This window comes from Mobula birostris, chromosome 8, assembly GCF_030028105.1.
Source record: "Mobula birostris isolate sMobBir1 chromosome 8, sMobBir1.hap1, whole genome shotgun sequence".
NCBI lineage: Eukaryota > Metazoa > Chordata > Chondrichthyes > Myliobatiformes > Myliobatidae > Mobula > Mobula birostris.
In genome coordinates, this window is record NC_092377.1 from 78,849,686 (window position 1) to 78,861,782 (window position 12,097).

The 12,097-nt window shown below is 38.6% G+C and overlaps 1 protein-coding gene across 14 annotated transcripts in view; it reads right to left on the reverse strand.

Moving 5' to 3' along the window:
* The window catches only part of plcb4a (phospholipase C, beta 4a), a 568,665-nt gene that overhangs the window by 31,027 nt on the left and 525,541 nt on the right, over nt 1–12,097 (reverse strand). For all 14 annotated transcript variants that reach the window (XM_072265513.1, XM_072265516.1, XM_072265515.1 and 11 more), the window contains one exon: nt 8,102–8,138. In XM_072265513.1, coding sequence (XP_072121614.1) covers nt 8,102–8,138 — 37 coding nt within the window. The remainder of the gene's footprint in view (nt 1–8,101; nt 8,139–12,097) is intronic.

Genomic DNA, 12,097 nt, shown 5'->3' on the forward strand with positions numbered 1-12,097 from the left:
TTGATCCTTTCAACCCCAAACTGAGCACTGATGAGCAGATTATAGAAAAGCACAGTAAGTTTTGTACAACAGCACTATTAATACCCATGAGGGGTCAATCACTGTAAGGTGCAAGTCATCTGAGCTTCAAACATTACTGCAAAAGCACCTCAGGTTGTTGTCCTAGTGCCATTTTCATTGTCCCACTGACCATTTGCAGTTACTTCATTAGATCATGGCTCATTACATAAAACTGACCTTAATCTGAAATGATCTGGAATTTTTCAAAGACCCCCTCCATCTAGGCCAGGCCCTTTTCTCACCACTGCCATTGGGCAGGAGGTACAGAAGCCTTAGGCCCCACGCCCACCAGGTTCAGGAAGAGTTATTACTGTACGATCATCAGGCTCTTGAACCAGTGTGAATAACTTCATTCACTTCTACTGTGAAACGTTTGTATGACCTTCAGACTCACTTTCAAAGATTCTTTAGAGCTCAAGTTCTCAGTATTAATTTATTTATCTGCATAGTTTGTATTCTTTGCACATTGGTTGTTTGGCAGTCTTTTTCTGTTTATATGTACTTTTCTGTAAAATTCTAATTGTATTCCTTTAACCTGTAAATGCCTGCAAGAAAATGAATCTCAAGGTAGCATACACGTACTTAATATATTTATTATAAACATTCACATTGAACTTTGCCCTATATATGTTGACAGGATCTTGTATCATTTAGTGCCATCACATGGGCAGGCCAGAGAAGTGTTGCTAGCTGGCAATGTTATCCTCTCAGGCTTTAATAATGATCAGACCTGTTAAGGATTTTAAAAGTTTCCAAATATTCGTGACCATTGGAGCTGATTGGCAGAGTGAAAACTGCTGTTCTAATATCAGAAACATTGGACAACAATCGAAAAGGTCAGTGAAATAATTTTTTAAAAGGTTTAAAATTGTAGATATTTTAAAGAATTAAAACACTACTAAGCATCTAAAAACTTACAAGTAAACTCAGGTAAGATTTCATTTACTTATTGTTACCTGTGTCACTTGCAGCTATTTCTACCTATTCAATAGGCTTGAGGTTTCTGGACCAGATCTAGCCTCTCACGTTCCCAGTTCTGATGAAGAGATGAAGACCGGAAATGTTGGCTATTTGTTTTTTCATAAATGCTGCTTTATTTGCTGAGATTTACAGCATTTTCTGTTTGTTCTTTGGGTCTAATGTAACCCAGATTCAAGAGGGTAGACTTCTAAGGTTATGTGTTGGAGAACCATAGCAAATTATATTCTGCTGGTGGAGTCCAGTCCAGTAGGCTCCTCTTTGCTGCTGTGGAACTGCAAGCAAAGAACAGTCAGGAAGTTGCTGTGGAAATCCAAATCTGATGGCATTTCTGCTGAGAAATTTCCACAGCTCAATTAGCTCTGGCTCAGTTGAGTTGTGGTACATAATTGGTATCAATCACATAGGTGGGAAAGGGATGAGGTCTTGAAAAGACAATATAAGGAGTTGGGTAGAAAGCTGGAAAGCAGGACCTCAAGGGTAGTAATCTCAAGGGATTGCTGCTTGTGCCACATACCATGTGCCAATGAGGGTAAGAATAGGATGCTTAGGCAGATGAATGCATGGCTGAGCAATTGGTGCCGGGGGCAGTGTTTCAGAATTGTGGATCACTGGGATCTCTTCTGGGGAAGATCTGACCCTTTACCAAAAAGAAGCTTGCACCTGAGCTCAAGGGAGACCAATATCCTTGTGGATACATATGCAAGAGATGTTGGTAAGGGTTTATAATAATTTGGTGAGTGGATGGGAACTGGACTGAGGATGGGGCAGTTAGCACACAAGTAGATGCAGTGTGTAGTGGAACTGTGAGGAAGGACAGGCAGCTGATAAGGCAAAATTGCAGTCAGTGGGATGGGTTGAAGTACATATTCAAAATAAACAGTAGCTTCAACAAATTGGAAAAATGAGGATGAAGTAAAAGGGACAAGAGTGCAAGAAAAGATATGAAAGTCTACAGAATAAATAAAAAGACAAAAAATTTAGAAAGGGGTAAGAATTTAACTTCTGGTAACATAGCGGTAAAATTGAAAATAATGATGAAACTGAACTGAAAGTGATATATTTGAACGAATTGCAAAAAAAGCAGTCCTTTTCTGGAATGTACTGCTCACCTCCATGCTATGAGAAAAGTATGACGAGAAAAATGCCCATTGCCTGTTCCATTCTTTCCTTGGCCAGTTTATCATGGCTGGCAGGCACCCTATCATAGCAGACAAAATACATCAAAGGGAAAATTAAGGACTACTCCCTTCATCCTTGGTGCGTGGAACTTGCGTGCACTGTTAGTGTCAATGGTAACAGACATCAGAGGAAAACTGCTCTAATAGGGAGAGAGCTAGCCCAATATAACATCGATATTGCAACCCTAAGTGAAACCTGACTTGCAGGAAAGGGCAAATTTTATGAAAAGGTTGCAGGATACACATTCTTATGGAACAGAAGAGGAAATTAAGATCGGCATGAGGCTGGGGTTCAGTTTTGCAGAGATCGCTAGCAAACTTGCTGAACCTCCAAAGGGCATGAATGACTAGCTCATGACAATGAAAATCCCTCTGTCACATGGTAGGAAGCATGTCCACATTGTCAACATTTAGGCCCCAACCATGACGAATCCAGGTGATGTCAACAACAAGTTCTATGAAGAACTGCACTCAATTATTGCAAATGATCCCAAAGCGCACAAGCTTATCATCCTTATGATTTCAAAAGAAGAGTCAGCTCTGACAGCACCTGCTGGGATGGGGTCATTGGGAAATATGATGTTAGCCACTGCAACAGCAGCGATCTTCTACTATTCCAGACATGTGCTGAACATGAATTGTTGATCACCAATACCGTCTTCCATTTTCCCATCCGTAACAGAACTTCATGGATGTATCGCTGCTCTAAGCACTAACATTTAATTGACTATATCATAGTCAGGATGAAAGACTGGCAGGATGTCTCCTCAGCATTAAGTGGCAAGACAGAATCTTTGACACTGAGGTGCTTACCAAGGCAGGTCTGCCCAGTATCTACACCATCCTGACACAGTCCCAGTTATGCTGAACAGGTTGTGTAGTTCATCTGCCAGACCACCGGCTGCCTAAGAGACTGCTTTACGATGAACTACAAAAAAGAATGCATTCCTGTGGAAGCCAAAGAAAACACTATAAAGACTCCCTGAAAACTTCACTAAAAGGGTTCAGCATCAACCCAGACACCTAGGAAAAGATCACCCAGGATTGGGTTGAGTACACTCCTCCCTTTGTAAGGGTGCAGTGACATGAGGCAGAAAGACACTTGCAGCAAAGACGTAGGGTGGTCAGGATAGCCCGAGCCAGCAACCTGCAACCAACGTGGTTGCCATCTTTTGTCCGCACTGCCAAAGAACTTTTGAACAGGGATGGCCTCTGCATATCCACACACGAGTCCAGCTCCTACAAATCGCAGATGACTACGGTGGTTCTCATCGTTGCACGATGGACAAATGAAGATTGCACTTGGAACATTGTGAGCAGTTTGGGGCCCCTTACCTAAGAAAGGTTGTGGTGGCATTGGAGAGGATCCAGAGGAGGTTCACGGGAATGATCTTCCGAATGAAAGGGTTAACCTGCGAGGAGTGTTTGCTGGCTCTGGGCCTGTACTAGCTGAAGTTTAAAAGAATGACGGGGATCTCAATGAAACCTATGGAGAGGATGCTTCGTATAGTGGGGGAGTCTGGGTTCTGAGGGCACAAATTCAGAATAGAAGGATGTCCTTTTATAACAGAGTTGAGGAGGAATTTCTTTATCCAGAGGGTGGTGAATCTGTGGAATTCCTTGCCACAGACAGCTGTGGAGGCCAAGTCATTAGTATATTTAAATTGAAGGTTGATTATTAAGAGTGTCAAAGGTTACAGGGAGAAAGCAGGAGAATGGGGTTAATAGGGATAATAAATCAGCTGTGATGGAATGGCAGAGCAGACTCGATGGGCCAGAGAGCTGAATTCTGCTCTCATATCTTATGGCCAAAAACTGTACTCCTTATATAGACTCATCAAGACCTGTATTCAAATTCTCTTGTTATAAAGGCCAATGTGCCATTTGCCTTTAAAACACTAGATCTGCCTGCATATTAATTTTCAGTAACTTGTACACAAAGTTCAAAGTCAATTTATTATTGTGACAAAACAGGTTGGCAATGTTAATTCTCCCACTAACCTTGCCCCTTTACCCAGTTAGTCACTCCTCCTCATTCTGTCCCTGGTCTAGTTTCCTTACTAGTTCACACACTTTGCCCTTCCATTCTACAGTTCCTGAGAGTTCACCACTTACGCACCCCAACATTAAAGCAATCGCTAGCTTGGCTAATCAAAACAATCCCTTCAGTTAATATGCTCTACTGGTTTATAACTCAAAAAATAAAGATTCTAGACACAGGCATTCGAAACAGTTTCATTTATTTTCCCTCCCACTGTTACATCAGTTTGCGGACAGCAGAAAGTCTTCAAAAGACCCAAGGATCAGCTTGGGACATCCTAAAATAACGCCTGGGTTAGTGGGAGCAGGCACTCTACACCCTACGCAGGCAGATTTAAACTTTTGGCTTTGCCGAGGTGTGGAGGTTGGTTTTAACGGTTATATTGGAAAGTTAATGACAGAGTGTGTCATGGAGAAAGCCTCCGTATATTTGTAAATTTTGTTTTCATTTGTCTATTTGTAAATACTTTTTTTCTTCACAACTTTTGCTTTTTTTTTTACCTGGCACTGAATAAAACCCCTTTGTATTAACGTGCTGTTGCGGCTTACCATCTGTTTTTTTTCAACTGGTGACCCTTGTTTGGCCCTCTTACCCACACCAGATAGCAAGGTGTGACAATTATCAAAGTATGCATATGTCATCATATGCAACCTTGAGAATCATTTCTTGTGGACAAACTCAGTAATTGAAAGGAACACAATTTAATCAATGAAAGTCTGCACCCAACAGGACGAAAAAGACAACCAATGTGCAAAAGACAACAAATTGCAAATACAAAAGAAAAATATAATAATTATTAGTAGTAGTAGTATTATTATTGTTGTTATTAACAATAAGACACAGAGACCTAGAAAGTGAGTGTCTAGGTGTGGGAACAGTTCCATGATGGAGCGAGTGACGTTATACCCTCTGGTTCAAGAACGTGATGGTTGAGGGGAATAACCATTCCTGAATCTGGTGGTGTGTGTCCTGAGGCTCCTGTACCACGTTCCTTATGGCAGCAGCAAGAACAGTACATGACCTGGGTGGTGCGAGTTCTTGATAATGGATACTGATTTCCAGCAACAGTTCTCCGTGAAGATGTGCTCAACGGAGGAGATGGGCTGGGCCATATTCACTATATTTTGTAGGATTTTCTGTTCAAGGGCATTGGTGTTTCCATACCAGACTTTGATGCAACCAGTTAATATATTCTCCACCACACATCTATAGAAGTTTGTCAAAGATTTAGATGTCAATCTTCACAAACTTCTAAGGATGTAGAGGTGTTGCCATGATTTCTTCATAATGACATTAGGTGCTAGACCCTGGACAGATTCCCTGAAATGATAATACTGGTTCTTGGACCTCTGGTTTCCATCTCCTGAAGTTAATAATCAGACCATAAGACATCGGAGCAGAATTAGGTCATTTGGCCCATTGAATCTGCTCCTCCATTCAATCATGGCTGATCCTTCTGTTCTCTTCCTCAGCCCCATTCACTGATCTTCTTCACTTTACCTTTGATGTTGTGGCCAATCAAAAACCTATCAATCTCTGTCTTAAATGCACTCAATGACCTGGCCTCCACAGCTGCATGTGGTAACAAATTCACCACCCTCTGGCAAAAGAAATTTCTCCGCATCTCTGTTTTAAATTGATGCCCCTTTATCCTGAGGCTGTGCCCTCTTGTCCTAGACTCCCCACCATGGGAAACATCCTTTCCATATCTACTCTATTTATCCTCTCAATATTTGAAACATTTTAATGAGATTCCCCTTCATCCTTCTAAGTTCCAGCGAGTACAGCCCAGAGCCATCAAACGTTCTTTATATGATAACTCTTTCACCCCTGGAATCATCCTTGTGAACCTCCTCTGAACCCTCTCCAATGCCAGCACATCTTTTCTTAGATGAGGAGCCCAAAACTGTTCACAATACTCAAAGTGAGGCCTCACCAGTGCCTTATAAATCTTCTGCATCACATCTCTGATCTTATATTGTCGACCTCTTGAAATGAATGCTGACACTGCACTTGTCTTCATTGCTCTTGCTGACCTTGTGTGAGAGGTTGTTGTTGCACACTCAGCCAGATTTTCAGTCTCCCTCTTATAAACTACTTTGTCACAACCTTTGATTTGGCCAACAATATTCATGCCATCAGCAAACTTAAGCACAACATTGGAGCAGTGCTTAGCCTCACAGTCATAAATGTAAAGCATAATGACACATCAGCATCATCCAAATCCTGATCACTTAAAAAATATCTGGCTTTTCTATTTTGCGCAACAAAATAGATGATTTCATATTTTTCCATATTATGGCCATGTTTTCGCCTATACAATCAGACTGTCTACATCCCATTGAAACCTCCTCTCTCATCACAATCCACCTAGTTTTTTTTGTATCTAACTTGCAAGAATTTTGTTTTCTCCTCTCAGTGAAACTGCTTATATAGACTGTGTATGGCAGGGTCATAGTCATAGTCGTACTTTATTGATCCTGGGGGAAATTCGTTTTCGTTACAGTTGCACCATAAATAATAAATAGTAATAACACCATAAATAGTTTCAATAGTAATATGTAAATTATGCCAGGAAATAAGTCCAAATAAGAGGCACAAGCACCAATGCCTGTAGTACCCCACTTGGCAATCTGAGAAAGATCTGACCATTTCCTGTCCTATAGCCAATTCTTTCATTCTATGTCAAGATTACGCCCACAGCCCTTGTGCTCTATTGACCAACCTCCTATGCAGGACCTCATTGAAAGCGATCTGAAAACCTAACCTTTGATGTGTGGTCTCACTAAATGCCTTCAGCAAATGCCAACAATTCAGTGGCTCCACTGCTAGAATTTCCCAGCTGGTTCCAGCCCAGATGAGTTCACAGTGAGATACACAGCATGGAAGCAGTCCTTTGACAAACTGATTCTGCACCAACTATCATCAACCCAGTTTATTCTCCCATGTACCAAAGGCACGTTACAGTCAACCTACCAACCCACACATTTTTTGAACATGGGAGGAAACAGGAGCACCTGGTGCAGTCAAGGGAGAAAATACAAATTCCATGCAGACAGCTCCACAGGTTAGGATTGAACCCAGGTCATGGGAGATGTGAGACAGTAATGTAACAGATTTGTTATTGTGGTCTCATTCTGGCTTATTTGTATGAATTTAATTTCTATATTAAATGTAATCTTCAATTCTATTTGAAATCTAAAAGACAAATTACAAACTCCCCACCTGGATAGGGTTTTGGCAAATTGCATAATCCCCCTATGAGTCGTGTTGGAAATTTGCGTTTCATTGAAATAACTAGTTTACAGTCAGGCAAGAGTTGATCATAAATAATAGTTATTGAATCATAAAGTGTATTTGCTCAATACTGTAGACAGTGCAAAAAATAACCAATGTGCCTTTGTTAAAAATATGGTTACTTTAGATAATAGTTTTACATTTTAATACAGATGAACTATATTATTCCCCATTTATTAACCAAAGTTAAATTTTAAATGTCAATCTTTCATTTTGTCCCACTGAACACTTCTCGTGAGATTGCTAAATAAATATAGTAAGACAGAATTGTGGATCCTGTCACAGGGTATACTTAATAGCCGATTAACTTGGAATTCTGTTCACAAAGTGGTGAATTACTGATAACATCCCAAGTCCAGAAAAGGGGAAAAAAAAAACTCCATGGATAATTGTTCTCTCTTTTGCACCAAAATTTTCAAACTTTCCATCATTGAATGTAAAATCTAATTTTAATCAATGCGTGATCAACTCTATCTGTATATGAAGTACTGTCAAAATTAAACAACGGATTTGATTGTTGCTTGGTAATTAAGAACAGTCCTACCTTGAATGCCAGACCCTGCATGACATGATTTCAGCAGCTGTTTGTACAAAAATAATAGTGATTACAAATCAAAAATGTATACAAAATGAAATGCCAGTGTTCATTAACATGTTTTTAAAATGCACTCTATATTTGAACTTCAATGGTAAAAATAACAAAGTTAATATGAAACTACTTTATAAGCATTCTGGCTAAACATTCACTGGTGGAGTAACAAATAATTCATAAAGATGATCTATTTGATAAGGTGCTATGAATGATGAATGGACAATAAAAAAACTATACAGGTGAAGGCTAAGAAGGGATGTTACCATCTGTGTGCTGCCACGATCAACTAAAACTCAGAGATGAATTGTGCTGAGAATTAAGCTACACATCTCTATACAAAAGTAAGTTTGCAGTTTGAGGACAGAGATGAGCTCCTACCACCAAGCTGATGAAAAATAAAATATTACACTTCCGAAGCATTTTTAGAAGAAAATGTTTGAAACACTGATGAAAGTAAACAGATTTGAGAAGTTTTGCATCATACAATAAACATCAATTAACTTTGGATTTTCTGTGTATGTTATAACAGCACAAGATGAGGAATTCTAATAATAAATCAACTTTTAAGGATTACAACATTTGAAAATGTCTAATCTGCAATGTTTCTTTAATTGTGCCTCCGCACCTCCAGTGAGAGTCGGTGGCCCGATCAATACATGGCTGCAAACTGTTTGCTGGGAATGAGGTGTCAGGATAGAACATAGTAATCTGATGAATTTGCTGTGTTGTTAGGCATTTACTTGCTTTTGTTTCACAGTCCATCATGGTAAATGAGCTCAGCAGAAAATTCAGGCAGTGTGAACATAATACAGGGGATTAAAATTCATCCTGTGATCGCACTAAATACATTGCAGAATAGAAATTGTGTGTTGCACCCTCACTCAGAAATTCTTTCCATGACACCAGAAACTGTGCACGAAATGCTGATAGACTATCAATGCTACTGAACTTTTGAGGAGTTATGTATTGGTTCAATGTGGGCATGGGTTCATACTGCCTTGGTCTTTGTTTCTGATGATATTTTTGAGGGACTCCCTGATGTCTAGATAGTGCTCCCTCTCTCTCTCTCTTTCCCTTCCTCAAGGTTGTGACTCCATGTGGGCCTGAAGTTCAATAAGCAACTTGGAATTCCAATGCCCAACCATGCCTTCCTGCTAGTAATGATAAATAGCTGAGACCTTTATAGATGAGCCCTTGTTCTGCTCTTGTACTTCCACAGCATAGCAACCAGGAGAAGGAACACTGGCTGCTTTCCTACTTCTTCCACCCCCTAACATAGAGATAGTAGGGAAACTACAGTGATCTGCCAGCTTAGTTTAGACTGGAGATTGAACTTGGTATAGGTCTGTGCAGTACAACACGACTAATGACGCACAACTAATAATTATGGGGCAGATTTAATGATAGATTGTGTCAATTTGAAATAAAATGTATTTTATTTCAAAAACTGGAGTATGCTTAATTTATATAAATATCCTCTTTTTCATAAAAGGAATTTTCCTGCATAAGTAACTGCAAGAAAAATCATGAGATAACTTTTCTTCCCTCAGTTGACCAGACTGTAAACTGACAGATTAGACTGTCAAACCATTTCAGAATCCTTTAGGAAATTTAGTTTCTTTTAAATCAGCTTGATCAACATTAGGTCACAATCTCCCCTCAGCCACATTATTGTCCAGGCAAAGAGGAAAATGTACCTCCTTATGTTTCCTTGGGGCAGCACTGTGAAAAACTTCCAAAGCCTAGAGAAGTATAGAAAGTACAAGACTGAAATTAAATGACAAATCAAGAAGTTAACTTGGATGCATGAACAAGAATTTTGAGGAAAAAATGAAAGGAAATCTTAAGATATATTATAAGTATAAGAAAGGAAAAGGAAAATAAAAGGTAATTTTTATTACAGGCAAAAATGGTAGTTCCCTATAAAGGCAGGAGAAATGTGTATTTCTAAATGAATTCTTTGTGCCAATCTTCTAAAACGTAGACATTGAGATTAACTATATAAAACATTTAAATGATACACAGAAAAGGAGAGCACATTAAGAGATTTTGATTCTATAATTGTAAATAAACGTATAGGCATGAATAAGATGTATCCCTAGATGTTAAAAGATTCAGGAAGGAAACAACACAGAATATAACTATCAATTTTAATTATATTACAGCTAAAGATATGATGCTGCAGAAATGTTGTATTAATTGTTTAATACATGAGAAATTGATAGGCCCATTTGGCTGATCTTACATGAGTGGTGGCAAAATTATTGGAGCAAATATGGGAGCCAGCAGTAAAGCATCAATTAGAGAAGTTAATCACTAACGGGTTAGCTAAAGGAAAGTTATGGCCTGACTATGGTGAATGAACTTTTTAAGCACACAATTAAGAGAGATTGTACTGGGTTTGATGAGGTTTTTATGGATTCTGCCAAGTGTTCGACAAAGTTAGATGTGGAAAATGGATCAGGAAAGTAAAATCCACTGAGATGAAAGGGAAAATGGCAAGTTGCATTAGAAATTAAGTCAATGGAAGGAAAGGAAAAGATAATAGCCATAGGAGTTTCAGTGACTAGACAGCCATGTGTATTACTAGGTCCTTTACTATCTTGGCATATTTTAATGACAGATTTAAATTTAGGGATAATTATTAAGAAGATTGCCAAGGATACCTGGATTGGCAGTGTGTTAGTCAAGACAAAAGTTCCAGGCTGCGGAATGAAGTTGTCAGGACAGAAAAATAGCAAATGGAATTCATTCCAGAGATTTGTTAAGTTATGCACTAGGAGAGGGCAAACAAGATAATAGCAGAATTGTAAAAGAATGCAGGGATTTTGTGAAAAGATTTCCAAATGTAATTGGTTGGCAATTTTGGTTAGAAGGCATAAGGTTTGAAGAGCTATCAACCTAGAAGCCCACAGGCTGAGCTAAGGAGTGGAAGTAACTGAAAAACATTTTTGCTTGCGAGAATATGATGTGCCCAATGGCCACCATAAATTTCCACGAATCTCTACTCAAGATTTTATGCATAATTCTACAGTGGCTTTCTACTAGTTGGAAGTAATTGAGACTGCAATAATAAATGCCCAGAAGAATTACCAGAAGCCTTATACTGGTAGCTCTTATTTGCACCTCATTACAAATGTATTAACATTTTTTCTCCAAATGCAAAACTATGAAATTGCATCATGAAATATTAAGAGGAACACACACATGAAATATTAAAACAATCTTGAAATGTTTGTCTGAAAATTACATTTTTTAAGATATCTTCCCTATTTATAAATTTATTCAACTACTTTAATGATCTGTGACAAATATCATATTTTCATGTTGAAGGCAAAATACACACTGTTCTATTGAGTTCATAGCTGCAGTATACTCTTACAAGAAGTAATACTTCTTTTTAATATTAAAGCTTGACAGCTTTCAAAAGTGAACAAACTGTTCAAATGCTAATTATAAAGATTACAAGAACATTGAGGAAATACCATTCTCCAGCAGCTTCGTACACAAGAGACAGAAATGCACTTGAATCTAATACCACATTACCATTAAGTGATAACTTGCATTGATTGTCTATACAATGTTCAGGAAAAAGATTACACTCAATAATTCACACTGTGCTTTCTAGTTGAATCCTTTTGTTTTGATTCATCAAAGAACAAAGGTGTCACATGTTCCAGCGCCAAGGTTCTTTAGTGAGGCAGTAATTAAATTAATCTTGTTTTTTTGTGTTGTTCATCCTTTGTGTTTTTGACAGAAGAAAGAGAAACAAGACTCACAGAATAAACAACTCTTTGTGTAACAATCTACTTAACCACTTGCTAGCCCTAATTGTTTGGCATGCACGTTATTTTCATGAGTGAATACCTTTGCATCAGTGACTGAGAATTGGTGAATATGAGTTTCACATCAATAATCACATTAGCACGCAGAAAAGTACGGAATGTT